Source organism: Epinephelus fuscoguttatus, linkage group LG3, assembly GCF_011397635.1.
Source record: "Epinephelus fuscoguttatus linkage group LG3, E.fuscoguttatus.final_Chr_v1".
Taxonomy (NCBI): Eukaryota; Metazoa; Chordata; class Actinopteri; order Perciformes; family Serranidae; genus Epinephelus; species Epinephelus fuscoguttatus.
The window spans coordinates 41,869,632-41,885,605 of NC_064754.1; the positions used below are offsets into that span (position 1 = coordinate 41,869,632).

The 15,974-nt window shown below is 41.2% G+C and overlaps 1 protein-coding gene and 1 pseudogene across 5 annotated transcripts in view; one reads left to right on the plus strand and one right to left on the minus strand.

The window, feature by feature from the left end:
* apbb2b (amyloid beta (A4) precursor protein-binding, family B, member 2b) overlaps nucleotides 1–7,959 on the plus strand; it is a 72,148-nt gene extending 64,189 nt beyond the window's left edge. For all 5 annotated transcript variants that reach the window (XM_049572666.1, XM_049572669.1, XM_049572670.1 and 2 more), the window contains 2 exons: nucleotides 752–931; nucleotides 3,882–7,959. In XM_049572666.1, coding sequence (XP_049428623.1) covers nucleotides 752–931; nucleotides 3,882–4,052 — 351 coding nt within the window. In that variant the 3' untranslated portion in view covers nucleotides 4,053–7,959. The remainder of the gene's footprint in view (nucleotides 1–751; nucleotides 932–3,881) is intronic.
* A 1,161-nt stretch (nucleotides 7,960–9,120) lies between these two features.
* LOC125885874 (serine/threonine-protein kinase pim-2-like) lies at nucleotides 9,121–13,142 on the minus strand (annotated as a pseudogene).
* Between the last annotated feature and the right edge of the window lie 2,832 nt (nucleotides 13,143–15,974).

Here is a 15,974-nt window from a genome sequence, read left to right on the forward strand (position 1 = left end):
GTGATGAAATATGTCTGTGTCTGCGACAAAACAAAATTCTCAAGGTGTGGGCCATGAAAGGAAAGTGTCGCGCAACACGTTTTTCTATCCAAAATTTGTCATTTCTGTCAAGCAAAACTCATCAAAAGTATCGAGCATCCAACCATAAATCAGGCTTTAGTGTCTTCCCCGTTTGGCTTTACTTGCCTCATACTTCTTATTATGTCGGGGGTGAAGAACATTTTGTCGAGCCTGTCATTTATTTCCCTCAGCAGTCACCACAGTTTAAAGTTTATCCGCTGCTCACTCTTCACTGTTGATTCCCGTGTGTGAAACTACAAAAATGGTTGAAAACTCCTTTGACTGACACTGTCAGTGCCCAGAGCAAGACAAAAGAGTTAGACAAAAAGCAACTCCACTCACATTAAATCTGCATGTTAAACCTTAACAGCATTCGACCATGCAGATAACATAAAATGTCAGTTATAGATCTCAGCTGTAACAGCAAGGCACTTAAAGCCCAGCTGCTCCAGTGGACGTGCTTATTAGAAGGCTGCACTTTTACTGGGCAGCTCCCCACTATGAACATGTGTGACTATGTGATTGCCTTCAAATGCAGAAAAAATGTTGATTGTAAATTCCTTCACTAATGTGTTCTCATGACGTCATTCCCTCCCTGTTTAAGAAGTACAGTTAAATCCTAAAAAATATGTACTTCACATATCTGTGACTTTCTGATGAACCTTACACACCTCTGTATGTTTTTGACTAGGATGAAGAGGAAGTGTTGGTGGAGTGTCGTGTTCGATTCCTGTCTTTCATGGGCGTTGGGCGGGACGTGCACACGTTTGCCTTCGTCATGGATGCCGGTGGCCATCGTTTTGACTGTCACGTCTTCTGGTGTGAGCCCAACGCAGGGAATGTGTCGGAGGCTGTACAGGCAGCTTGTATGGTGAGTCACTGAGAAAGAACACGAGCTGACACCAGGACTCGTTAACACTGAGCCAACTCTGACTATGTTTAGTTCAGGGAGAGAAAACAAAGGAATCTCTCCCAGCGCATGTACATCCATGCTCAAATGTCAAATTACATCTTGAGTTGTTGGATTGTAGGAAATGGAGGGTGTGTAAATTTAACATAAGACTGTAGACTGACAGGAGACATTTGAAGCTATTCAAAAGCATTTAAAATAGGTAAAAAAAAACACAAAAAAAACCTGTATGTTAATTCTGTAAAGACGTTTTCGGGGCAAGTAGAAATTGCACCTTTTCTTGTTGCTACACTTATGAAATGCTTCTTTACAGGCCTTAGAAAAATCTGCAGAACATTCAAGCATGAAACACAAGACAGCAAATGACTTAACACTATATTATTAAACCTTATTAAAACCAACTGGTCTTCTGAAAGGGTGTTCCTCTAGTCCCAATTGATTAAATGCAAAATATTTAAACTAGGATCATCATCACTTTAAGTCCCCCTCCAGATTTTAAAGTTTGTACTTATACAAATATGTAGTTTCACATAGTTTTCCCTAATAATACTTAAAAAAAAAACTCTTAGAAGGGGCTGGACCAAGATCTACCTTTTCTCCCTCATTGATATATTCTGGATGTGGCTCCTGCCCCGTCCACCCCTGCTGCTAATAGTAGGTTCTGCTCTATACTTTCTCCAGTGCTGCTCGCTCTTGGTTGAATGGTGCAAGAGCAGTGTGCATCAGGATAGCTAGCATTAGCGTAAGAGGAAACGTTTGAGGGATTCAGCCATACATGTTTGAGCCTCAGTCAGACTCGTATAGGAATAGACTATGTACGAGGGGTGGTTGTCAGCAGCCCTCTTAGCTGCCATGCAAGCAAGAAGTATTTGGCTTTTGTTATGGCACTCCAGTGCGTTTTTTGGAAATTTGACATGCCTTTGAAAAACAACCCCATTTTATCTGCCTCTCTGCAGTACAAAGTTTGAGTTTCACCCACAACCTTAAATGCCACTTAAAATGCTGCTTGCTCTTCAGCTCATAAAATTTGTTTTTACTCGCCACTATTTCCTTGTTAAGTGCCCGATGGGTCCCGTGTATAGGCACGTTAACTGAAATGAAGAGGAAGCAAGATGGCTCTCTTCATAGCTACTTCCTTCATCAGAAATTTTGTGAGTTGCCCAATGTGGCATTTTACTTCCCCCAGGCAATTAGGCGATACTTATTGTTGAGCCCTGCTGTGAATCATACAATAATATCTGCCACAACTGTGGAGCTTCTGCCTCTGCACCAGCAATAGCAGTGGCCGGAGGCATTATGTTTCCGGGTTGTCCATACGCCCATTGGTACATTGCATCCTTGTATACATGATATCTTGAGAACGCCTCAATGGAATTCTTCAAATTTGGCACAAATGTTCACTTCTTATTATGACAAAACACACAAATGTCTAATAGGATGAAATAATGAAGTGATGACATTTATGTCCAAAAGGTCAGAGGTTAGCTTGTTATGTCATAATGTTCTGCATAAAACACTTTTCTGGCCATTATTCAATGCCGCATTTTAGGAACAGAAGGGAAAGTATTTGGTTAGATACTTAATTGGTGGAGCTCATCTTGGGTGTCCACCTTGAGCATGTGCTGATTGTATAGCGCTGTGGGGGGGCAATGGGTGTGAGGCATCCATGTTTTCACCGACAGGGATATAAATGAATGAATAATATGGATGTAAACTTGACTGGTGTGTGGAGACATACAATTGCGGGGCAGTAATTCTAGTTGGTAGATGACGGGAATTTCAGGGACCGGTTTATATCCAAAAACTGCACACTCTTCCATGTTTGCTGTCTCCACTCTCTGTCCTGACAAGTCTGCTCTGCGCTGGAGGTTTCAGGTTTTTGTGCCGGTGCTGTGTCGAAGTTTGTTCCCCTGTTGATGTGTGTTTACCATTTTAGACAGCAATTGGCTTTTGTCTTAGTGATGTACCTAATCTAGCTGACTGGTGTACGTTTGAATCTCAGATTTTCGGGAAGTGCACAGACATCATCCCTCTCAGTAGAGGAATGGTAAAACATACCTCTAGTGACAAACTTTGCACAGATACAAGTCGGAATACTCAAGGTTAGACATTTTAGGGACATAAACAAAAGAAAATGCATTTTTAGGTGTAGGGGGACTTGAAGTACAGTTGGAGAACACACTTGGAGCCTGTCTTTCTGAGAGTGAATGCCCTTGACTGTAGTTCAGTTTGAGCTGGGTTTTCTGTCTTGACAGATGGTTGTTTTACTGTCCAACCCAGATGCTTTATTCAAGTTGTAATGGGGCCCTCTGTCAAAACACTGCAGGTGTAAAACATGCATTGAAATCAAGAGAAGCCCCCTAAAGGTAAAATATAGTGTGTGTTCAGCATCACTTGTCTCAGAGAGAGGATGTCCTTGTAGGTTTATCTGGTATAGATTTTCTGTTCATGGTTGTTTTAGATTGTGCAAGGCAAAGTTTGAAGAGGAAAAGTGTACAGTCAATTAATAACCACTGTAATAAACCCATAATGTCTTTACAGTGTTTTTATTTTATCATTATAATTGTCCATAATCACAGCCCACTATGCCCTCTGTGGTGTTTCCACTATAATGCAGCCCATTAATGGAGATTACTCATCTTCCTCTGCCCTCTCTACTGGGGGTGAGTCACAAGATTAGTCGACTGCTGGCTGGGCTATTGATCACACATCAGAACTTTGGATATATGGACACACACACACACTAAAACTGATTCATGGTGACAAGAATCATCAGTCATTACTATTGATCACAGCTCACAGCCCGCACCAGTCCAGCTCTCCCTTGTCTCTCTCTCACAGACACCTCCACAGTCGTATACTCAGCAGCTGTAACTCTCCATTATTTACAATATGTCTCTGTCTCTTTCAGCTGCGGTATCAGAAGTGTCTGGTGGCTCGACCCCCCTCCCTGAAGGCCTGCGGCTCGTCGCCCCCTGGTGACTCGGTGTCCCGTCGGGTGTCGACCAGCGTGAAGCGAGGCGTCCTGTCTCTCATCGACACCCTCAAACAAAAGAGACCCGTCACCGAGTTGCCGCAGTAACCACGGTTAAGTGCTACCAACTCCCCGCCACAACCTCCCAGTCACCATGGTAACAAGTCGCATCGCTGCCAAAACCCATCGCCACCACAGACCCCAGTAACCATGGCAACACAGCAAAGCCCCAGGGCTTGGGGGAAACCCTGTCACAATTCCTTCTGGACTAAAAATTGGAATTTCACCTCAAGAGTTTATCGGCTCTTGGGCAGAAATTCAAATCTTTTCCCTCAAAATATCCGACATGAATAAAGACTTGAATCCCACATCAAGAAGGAACAACCACAGAGAAACACCTGAGTGATGAGCGCCCAGGTGATCGTGTACATAGAAGTAACTCTCATCCCCCTCGGCACAGAGAAGGAGTGAGGAGAAGAGAGCAAAAACTGAAGAAGTAGGAAGTGCTCCTTCCAGCACGGCATATGTGATGAGCGAGCTCATTGCTGCCCAAACTGCTGATCTCTCCATGCTCTAATTGTATTTGTGTCTGTGCCTGTGCTGCCAGCATGACCTTGCACTCCTGGCCACAACCCCCCTGTCATTCACCTGTTAGTCTGTAGTGGCTTGTCCCCCTCTGTCCCTCTCTCTCACTGTCCTCTGTAGACTGTAACGTACAGTGAAATGGAAGAGATGAATCTTGAAAGCCATCGTGTCTGATTTTCAAATCAGAATGTAATGAATGAAAGAAGGAAGCTGCTACAGATTAAAGAGATTTGGCCGTCAGTCTACAAACTCTAACCTGTTCAACTGATCCTGCATGAACCTTTTATATAAAAGTGAACCATTCTTGACAATATCAATACACTGCTGCTGCTTACAGAAGGGGTGAGAAATCCGAAGCCACATTGTGTTTCCTGTCTTCTTATTTGTTTGTCGACTTTGCAAGAATCAGCCTGGAGGGTCTGAACGAGCGGTGACCTTTCACCCGAAACATCCCTCATATTCTTCCTGTTTACTTGTTTTTATTCTTCCGTTATCCCTTGGAAAACGACAGACGATAGCCATAATGGAGAAAGAGCTGCAGGGATAGACAGAACGTTACCCCTCCCTCCTCTGCTCCCCTGCTCTCTGGTAAACAGCACCAGACTGCTGTTCCAAACACAGGAGACATCAGCACGCTGCTGCTGCTCTTTGATACACATGCTGGAGGAAATTTGACAGATTCTCCTTTAAATCCCACCTCAGTATCTGTCTTCAGAGACTTTATGTCCACTAATAGAAGGGGCTTGGCAACATGAGAAAGGCTGGAGGAATCATACAAAGAAGATGACTGGAGGAATTTGGTGACAGCTGAGATCTGACCTGTGAGGAGGGGAGAAGGAGACAGACAGGTTTCATCTCTAGCCCCCCGACAGAGAGACATGTTGACTCAAACTAACAGGACTTTCCTGGGCTGCTATCTATATCTAATCTGTCTCCAGGGTTCTGTTCACTTGAATGCGCCTTTCTCTGTTTTCTCATTGCCTACTTCTTTACTGTAAAACTGTTTTCATCAGTGCCACGAGATCACTTGTTTTTGGTCTGTTTTCTGCAATGTTTCTCACACAAATCTCACTTCAACGCTGCTAGCTCCTTATTATCACATATCTGACAAGCTTGGATGTATGGAAACCGCTTAAGCTCTGTAATTGACCGATTGCTTAAACCCATGCCAGATAGCAACTGTCTAATCACAGTTTGGCCAGCCTGTCAAGCTTCTGGGTTGCTCTGCATGTTTAAGAGGCTGTTGGAAGACAACTACTTGGTATGTCAACAGTTTGGAGGGTTGTGCCTTTTATATATCACCTTTTCAAAAACCAATAACATGAGTAAACTGTGTTTTTCTGCTCTAATCTAAGCTGCAGTTATTAGCATGTCAGGCTAACTAGCTTACTATAGATAGCTAACTATATTTTAGGGGTTTACAGGTTATGTTAAAAAAACAACAACTTCTACACTGCAATACAGAAACACAGTTTCTTTATTTTCATGCCTTCTAAGTGGATCATCAGCTGCTGAGGAGGCTAATGTATGACCAAGCAACAACCTCCAGGGCTAAAAATGAAGCTAACATGGAAGTGCCAAAAGCTGCAGTTCCTCTAATGTCCACCTGAGGCTGGCTCTAAAAGCAAGTCAGTCCCCATAGACCCTTTTGTTAAAATTCTCAACATGTACAATGTTAACTTGCCTGGCACAATAACAGTTTTGTTGTCCATAGCTAATTTCCCCATTAATGACAACTGTACAAGGAGTGAATTTTTACATAACTCACCTGTTTAAATGTGTTTAAGGCTTAAAGTTATTCATAATTAAGGGCGTAGCCTGTTTAAGTGACAGGCTGTCTGTGAGGTGTCACCTTTGGTTCTCAGTTAGATCCACCCAAAGCTCCTCCATCTCATCCAATTACAGTTACTTCTGGCTCCAAAGAACCAAGATGGCAACGGCCAAAATGCCAACTTGAGGCATTATAACGGGAGTCCACAAACCAGTGGGTGACATTACAGTGGCCACGTCCATAATTTTATTCTATGGCTGCAACATGTTCAGTTGTTAGGATCCCCATTAGTTGTGCCCTAAAGCACAGCTCGTCTTCCTGGGTTCCATTATGTAGTTGAAGCCTCGGTATTTTAGCAAGATATTATGTATGCAGCCATTGAGTGTTTATCAAGACTTCTACAAGAATTTGTTTTAAAAATGAGTCTGACATTTTAAAGAGTTTTCAACCAACTAACAGAGCTATTAGCTTTATTAGCTAGCTAGCAAGCTGATAAAATGTGCTTGTCCTTTCAGCCGCCGAAATTGACGGCCACTGGTTAAAACGAAAAGCTGCTTTTTTCTGCTCATTTGTATTCAAGTGGTAAATCTGCCACCTTAGTAAACTGCATATATGTGTGAAGGTACAGGCATAGCAACAGTATGTAAAGGGGGCTTACTGTAGTGAATGGTCACATTGTAACATCTGTGGCTGCATCTTATTGTCTCTGTGTCTTGCACCGAGCTTTTGAACTGCACAGTTACCACACACAGACAGGTTAAAGGAACCAGGAGCGTTATTGAGATTTTGATGAGAAACTTAAGCCACATCACCTTCTTTTATCACACGGATGTTGAAATGTGAATGAGATGACAAAATGTGCGTGTACATAATAGCCATTTTAAATGTAACATTTGGCATTAATCATTGTTATAAGCTATCTTTTCATTTTGAATGTCTGTAGTTTTCTATTATTTCCTTGTAATGAAATGCCTTTTTTTGAGAACTCACCAAATGGCCAAAGTGTAAAATACTGATATACATTGTTGTAGATAAGAAAAATACGAGAGCAAATAATGAAACCCGGAGAGGTGATTGGAAATTTTCACAGTTGTCAATTACGTTGATACTGAATTTAACTGAGCAATTATCTATGCATTCTTTTGATCTCGAGAAATGGAAAGTCGTGAAAAGCCTTGCATGCCCTTGGACGGTGAAAAGAACGACTGTATGTACTGAACAGAAATATTTTTTATTTTATTTATTCTATTTTATAAAGGTATATACTGATTTTATTAGTTGGGGCAAGTAAAGTCTCTTGACTCTGTGTCACTGTCTCAGTCCCTGGTTAACTCACAATGCTACAACAAGCTCCGCTTTGCAGAAAAAGGCCGTTAAAGGAATATATCTTCACCTTGTACAGTGCACTGAGAGCTGGGAGTCCACTGTTGGTCTGAACAGTTTAAGAGGAGTGAAGAGGAAGGTTATGATGATGATGATGATGATGATGATGGTAACAGCAGTGGACTCTTAGCGTCTCTGTCAAGCTCACACACATAAACAACAACAAACACACACATTTCCCACAGATGGATGTGTTGGCTTCCGTTTGCTGCTCACTGATTTGTACACTTTATCAATGTAATCAATTGTGAGAATAAACAGCATTATAAAACAGAGCACCTGGCTTTTGTGTGTCTGTCTGTGCATTAAGGTGTCAACTAACATTTGTTTTCATTTTTTTACTTCTTTTTTTTTCTGTGCCATCAGGATGCCCAATTCCCAGTGTGTTTATGCTTGTGACTGCTCATCACAGGTTTTGGGTTGTCCAAGAATGTATTTTTCCTTCTCAGATTGTTTTATTCGATTCAATTTCAGAAGTCTGAGAAGATGAAAGTATGCATTGTTTGAAGAAAAAAAGAGCAAAAATGAGAGATTAAAGAAAAACACATGAACAGTGTCATAATAGAGAGATGCTGATCTTGTAATCCATCTTATCCATCTTGCAGGGTCATTATGCACTTAAATTACCCTCATTCACTTCAGTTGCTGCTAATCATTCATTTTGCTCAATATTTTTTTTTGTTATGTTGCAATGGCTGTATTCCAGTGTTCACTGTTGTTTCAGCTCACTGTATTTGGCTTCCCGACCTCCCCCCGATCATGTATGTACATTTTCATGTGTTCACTTAAGCCTTTTTTATATTTTTTTGCTTTCTGAACAATCAGTTGCCCTCCAGGGATGAAAATAAAGTTGAAGCTGAAGTAACTGTATGCCTCATGCTAGGCACACGAGAGAACACATTTTGCAGGCCCCCCTGGCCTCAGACTCAAAATGACCCCAAAGACTCACAAAAAAGACCACAACGAGACAGAACAATAACAATAAAATTGGTCAAAACAACCACACAGAGATGCAAATTGACCAAAAAAGACACAAAGTGACCTCAGAGACACACAAAGTTTGTGTCTTGTTTCTTTGTAGGAGAGGTGGTGGGGCCTTTTTACATGTCTGCGCCCAGAGGCCCATTCTCTCATAATGCGTCAATGCTCAAAAATCAAGACAATGTGTTAGACAGCCATCCTTTGTCTGACAACATCAAGCAATACAACCTATGACTCTATAAATGAGGCCTATTTACATCATGTTCTGAATGTTAACCAATGAAAAGTCCATCCTTCGAGCCGGAGTTGAAGCAGTGACCTAAGGATTTCTGCTAATATCAACCTACAGTCCTCCACTCTGCCAACTGAGCGATTGAAGGGAGCAAACAGCTCTGAAGTGTTCAGCCTCTCCATGCATGCTGAAACTGATGCTTAACCAAGGTTTATTTGCAGAGACTCAACATCAAAACATTTATTACAAATTTACAATGTATGTACATTTTTCAATTGCCCTTCAGGGATGAAAATTAAGTTGAAGCTTAAGTTACTGAACTGCTCGTGCCTCGTACTGAGACTCAAAATGACCCCAAAGACTCACAAAAAGACCACAAAGAGACAGATAAATAACAACAAAAATGTGCAGATCAACCACATAAAAATGCAAATTGACCAAAGGAGACACAAAATAACAGAAAATGACACAGACTTACCTCAGACACACAAAAAAAACCCACAAGGAGGCACAAATCCACAAAAAGATGCAAAGCTACAAAGAGACGCAAAACAACAAAAAAGAGGCAAAGTCAACTCAAAGTCTGTGTCTCGTTTCTTTGTTGGAGAGGTGGTGGGGCCTTCTGCATGTCTGCGCCCAGATGCTTATTCTCTCATAATCTGCCTGTGCTTGATAACCAAGACAATGTGTTCGACTTCGACAGGCATCCTTTTGTCTGACAACATCAAGCAAGACAACCTACTGCTCCAGGGTAACCCGCTGCTTTGGGTCTTCTGTCAAACATGTCCATAAGACATCCTGGCAATCTGGAGAGAAAGAAGACGAAAGGTGTGGGTGATCCATCAGAGTGTGAACTAAAATCAACAGATGTGTGTATGCTGGGGTGTGTGTGTTTTTCTTACCTTTGGACAGCTCATTACTGATTCTCAGCTCCCTGCTTAGGATCTCGGTGGTCAAAAATATGGTATCCCTGTGGAGTGTTTGGAACAGTAACACCCTCAGAATGACTGTACCACTCTGGAGGGGAGTGGGCAGTGGTACCTAGAATACACAGACATAATATTAAGATGGTGAGGATGAGGACGAGCAGCTTTGTTAAAATGTAAAAGTCACAGATAGATAAGATAGGGCAGAGTTGGAGCCTTGACATCTTGCCGTAGACGCGATAAAAGGTCCTTTTCTTGATGAAGCAGCTCAGTCCAAAGTTGATGATACAAACGCGCGGGGCGTCCGAGCCGGTCTCAGTCAGGATGTTTTCTACCTTGATGTCACTTTGAAAGATGTGCATACCCTGAAGTTCAATTGCCGCATCAAGGAGCTGTTTTTCAGTATAATCTAAGAGACGAAAAGAGAGAGAGATGAGGGATCAGAGAGGAGGTCTGACATTTTCACTGTGACTCTGGTTTAACTGCTGTGATTGAGAGCTCACTACAACTGCAAGACACAAAGTTTCTAAAACCATCTTTCAAGCCCATGGCAGCTGAAATACTACTGTCTACTGCTGCTTCTATCAGTTAGTTTGTTTGTGTTATTGTCTGACTTTGGCATTTAAAAGGATTAGTTTGCATTCACCGAAGTCACACAATAACACAAACAAACTACCTTAACTGATCAAAGCATCAGCAGACCAGCAGCGCCTGTGTTTTAGTCTGGTGGGCTTAACAAAAGCATTGACAGGGATCTGAATAGCTTCCCCGTCAAAATAGGCGAAAGGGTAAAGTAGTGAAAATGCTCTCAGTATAGTGTACATTTTTAAACTATTCTATTTTATTTTAGATGGGATTTTTTTAGAAGGCTAAAATCGGTTTTGTTGCTGATCCCCACCTAAAGCAGTATATTGTTTAGCTTCAATGTCAGACTCCTGTCTGCTTCTCCAAACTGGGAGCGTGCCGATGTCATAGGAGCTTTTCTGTGATGATTGGTGACCTCCACTCATCACATGCATCTCTCCCTTGTGGGGTGCCACAGGGATCTATTCTTGGCCCTGTCCTATTTTCATTGTATTTGCTACCTCTGGGATCAATAATAACAAAATATAATCTGTCTTTCCATCTCTATGCAGATGATTTACAGATTTATTTGCCCATGAAACCCAATGAAAGTACTGCATTTCATAAGTTAATGGATTGTATTAGTGATGTAAAGCAGTGGCTGGCACGAAACTTTCTGCACCTGAACGACAGCAAAACTGAATGTATTTTGTTTGGCACTTCACCTATGTCGGATGTTAGTGCAACAACCTGCAGCACTCTGACACCCTTTTTTAAACCACATGTAAAAAATTTTGGTGTAACATTTGACAATGGTTTAAAATTCAATAAACAGATTAGTTCTGTTGTTAGAACGAGCTTTTTCCAGCTCCGTCTCTTGGCCAAAGTGAAGCCTTTTTTCAATCGGCAGGACCTTGAGAAGGCAATTCATGCATTCATCAGCTCAAGATTAGATTACTGTAGTGCCCTTTTATGTCGGCCTCAGCCAGTCTACCCTTTCACGACTTCAACTTGTACAGATTGCTGCAGCCCAATTTTTAACAAACACGCTCAGACGTGAAGACATCACTCCTGTGCTGTCGTCACTCCACTGGCTTCCAGTTCGTCGTAGGATACATTTTTTTTGGTTTATTTATTCTGTTTTAATGTATTTTATCTATGTTGAAAGGCTTTTAATACCCTGTAGCACTGTCACACTTTCCATTGTTTTTTTTCTTTTATGTATTGTTTCTTTTTTTTTGTTGTTTTTCATGTACTTTCATTGTTATTTGACACTGTTGTTAAGCACTTTGGGTACCTATGGGTTTTGTAAAGGGCTATAGAAATAAATGTTGATTGAAATGCTCATTGATCTACTGTATCTAATACACTAACTATGGATAAATACCTCATACATGCCTGCTTCAAAAAATCTGAACTACCCCTTTAACTCACACATTCACAGGTCTCCGCCAGTAGCCTGCCTTGGCCTCCTCTTCCTCTGAGGAGCCCCTGTTGACCTCAGTGTACTTGAATAGGTCCATGGAGGGAACTGGTCTCCTGGTCCAGATCATACCAGTCCAGTAGGGACACGGTGCTGATGTCCCCATCGATCCATCCAAGAGAGAATAATCATTCATCCATCATACACCCAGTTTGGACTTCAGATTCTAACAGCAGGGAGGTGTTGCTCACTCACCATGTGTTTGCAGTAGATTTTATCTTTTTCTGTGTGTTTGATGGCCACCTACAAGACACAAACAGCACTTTGGTTGGCACTTTCTGACCATACTGTGTGTGTACGTGTGTGTGTATAAGACTGTGTGAGTATCACTTACAGATTAATGATCTGCTTTGTGATAGCCAGCAAACACAGATCCACAGCCTCCTTAACCCAGTGGATTTAGTTCTTCATATTTGGCCTCAAACTCAGCTAAAGAGACACACACATGTATTTTGTTTTAATACATTTGTGAAAACGTATTTATACTTAACATAAAGACCCAATATTTATCGGTATAGGCTGACCTGTTAGGGCCTCTACGACAGATCTTCCTCTTCTTTGACCTCTTCCTTGATGTCTTCGGGATCCAGGCTCTTCCTATTTGTTGTTGGTCCCTCTCCATCAGCAGCAGCCTTCCTCTTAACACCTCTCTTGCTCACATCCTCCACGAATGTGTTGCAGCTTTCTGCAGATGAGAAAAAACACAGATCAACATCAGCTTGTTGACTGTCACAGTCACTAACGTGGAATAAAAGTTCCCCAAACTAAATGATAAAACAGGCTGTCGTTCTTCCGGAGTTACTTGTACATTACTGGAGTATTTCTGTTTTCCACTGTTTTATACTTCTACCCCACTACAATGCAGAGGGAATATTGTGCATTTATTTGATACCTGTGATTACTTTACAGACTCCGATTAAAAATACAGACTATAACCAACAAGTATGATATTCATTTCATTCATTCTTTTTCCGTAACAGCTCATCCTGGTGGGGTCGGAGGTGGGCTGGAGCCTATCCCAGCTGACTGTAGGTGGAAGGTGAGGTACACCCTGGACAGATCATCAGATCATTGCAGGGCTGACACATAGAGAGAGACAACCATTCACCTTCACTCCTACGGTCAATTTAGAGTCACCAGTTAATTTTCACATGATCAGCCTACCTCTGTCAGTGTCTGTTGAGGAAGGCGCCACCTACTGGTCATATTTGACAATGTCCACTCTTCTTCTCTTGACCATCTTCTTATATATTCCCTCTCCATCCTCCCTGACTTTCCTCTTCACCCTTCTCACCTTGACCTCCTCTTCAGAGGTGTTTGGGTGCTCAGTTTCAGAGACCCTCATCCTTTTCCTGAGGGTCATCATGTCAGGACTGGCCTTCCTTTAAACCCTCCTAGCAGGGCCATCATTTGACGTTGTGTTATGTCCTGACATGCTACTGTTACGATCTACAAATGAGAAAAACCATGTTTGTTGTGAATTATAGTCACTAACTGTGAAACTGTTCTTTTCTAATCATCTCACAGTACAGACTCAGATGACAGTGAGGGAAAGGGCTCAACAGCCTGGACCAGAGGTCAATCTTGAGGTACTAACTGAATTACTCTGCCTAATAAGTCATATGGATTATTAAAGGAATACTTCAACCACAGAATGACCTTTTGTAAATCAGTGAGTGATGCCTTGTTACCCTGAATTCTTTAGGAAAACTTTGCTGTTCTCACATGCCTTCACAGAAAACAGGTAATGTATTCATTTATTGATTGAGTGCGGACCACATTTAACAACAGCAAAACTATATCAACACATCTGTTCACAAACTCTCACACAACACTTTGCATTTTCACTAAAAAACCTTACCTTAGTACTGGAGTCTGGGTTTGAGGAGAGCATAGATAGAAAGATTCACTTTCAGCTCAGTTTAGAATAATAAGGTTTTAGCAAAAATACATGTGTTTGGGAAGTACTGAGGGTTCGGCTGATAAATGAGACTTAGATTATACTGCATGAGTTGTGTGAGAGTTTGTAAATGGATGTTTTGATCTAGTTTTGATGTTTGGCAAATGTGGTCCCCAATCAATCATTAAATCCACGTGTTCACCATTTCAACAAGGAGGCATGTGAGAAAAACAGTTTCTGTCACAAATTTAAGGTAACACCGCATAAGTGAATAACAAAAGATCAGTTTTTGAGTGAAGTATTCCTTTAACTTGTTTCATGGCAGGTTTTTGTCTGGATTTCTCTCTTACCTGTAACTTTTCTTGGAGCCGGAGAACCACGGGTCTTCTTTGCTGGATTTGTCCACGGTAACTTCACAGAAACAAACGTACGTCGATCCAACACTTGTGAGTGAACTATACCTGTGTGTTCCGATGCTTTAATGTTTGGAACACATTTGAAAATGTAGAGATTACCGACTGACTCATTAACTCACATCTCAAAGGATTCAGTACAAGCACACATAGGTATAAAGTATGTTGTTAACTTCTTGATTTCATTGGGAAAATTCTTTATTCATTAATAGGATAGAAGTCTGTCCAGATTTATTTAAAGATTTTCATGTATTTTTGTGTTATTATTAGGAATAATTTTATTACCTTATTAGTACTATTTAATTATTGTTATTTCAAATTATTATTTTTTCTAATTATGATTAATTACTGAATTTTAATAGCTTATCGCACTTAATCACATTTTTAATCATGTAAAAATTTGCAAAACAGTTTTCAAGTCCATATTAAAAAGGTAAATCAATTCTTATCGTGTCTTGACTGGGAATCAAATAAATGCAAAGAAATTTACTTTATGATCTTGACTTTAAAATATATTTCATTCAAATCAGTGCTGCACCACTACAACAGTGTGGTCTTATAACCATGACGTAGAGGTAGGAGACAACTTTGAAGTGCTTATTTTGTGAAATACAGGTTTTGTTTTTATTTGTTTTTTAAGATTACACTGTTCCACAATGAGAAAATATGCAGGAGTTCGTGTACAAAATGTGCAGCAAATTTCAATAAAGTGCATAACAAAAAAAAATACTCCAAAGGTCCATTCACTTTGCATTCAGTTGAAAAAACCCTTAAACTAACGTGACAGTAAGAGATATGACTGGTTGTAACATGCCAACCTGAGGATGTCCTTCAGACCTGAGTCCTCCACGATATTTACTAGTCTGCAGTCAGTTGCCACCAATTTAGGAAGCACTATTTCTAACTTCTTAGTAAGTTTCATCCCCAGGTCTGTGGTGATTTCTACACTCAAAAATAGTGCCTTGCTAGCTTTAGCGACAGGTGTCTGCTGACATCAGTCTGATTAGCTGCACCTGTATGCTTAGCTCCGAGCTGCCACCTACGAGCTATTAGGTAGTTCCAACTCAAAGTACTTCAGTGAAATTTTAATTCTGTTTGACACAAGGCGCATGTTACTTTTGATTTGCCAACTGAGGCATCGATCTGTGAGGTTTTTCAGTGACGTGAGCCATTTATTTGCACTGGTATTTTTTATTTTCCATCACAGTCGCAGCAGGAAGCCGCTGTGGCAGGTTGACTAGTGCATCGAAGAGACAAAGTAGCAGCACGCGATTAACACGTTTAAAAAACAACACATTATGTTTGGACCTTAATCGCCTGGCAGGAAATATGAAAGGCTCACTAATGTTAGCAGTAATGTAGCTAACATAGGTAATGTGCTGGCTAAGGCTAATCGCTGATGGCTAGAAACAAACCTTTATGACTCCACTCCACTGGCTGCTGATAATCTAAACAAAGAACATGTTTTCACGTGGTATCCTTTCTTAAATGAGATGTGGTGAATGTGACTATATTCTGTTATGATCAAGGAGTCAATGATAATCAGACAGTGTGGGAACTGCCCATTGGTTCGACATCCCATTGGTCCGACCATATTAAACTCATTGTTCCGAAGTCCGTTCCGAAATCATCATGATGCCCTGTGGTTAAGGTCTGGTTAGGTTTAGGCACAAAAACCACTTGGTTAGGGTCAGGAAAAGATCATGGTGTGGGTTAAAATGAAAAAGAAAGTGGCAAACACATCAGCTGTGAGCCTGCCTGCCTCAAGCCGGTCGCGGCGCAACATACGCCC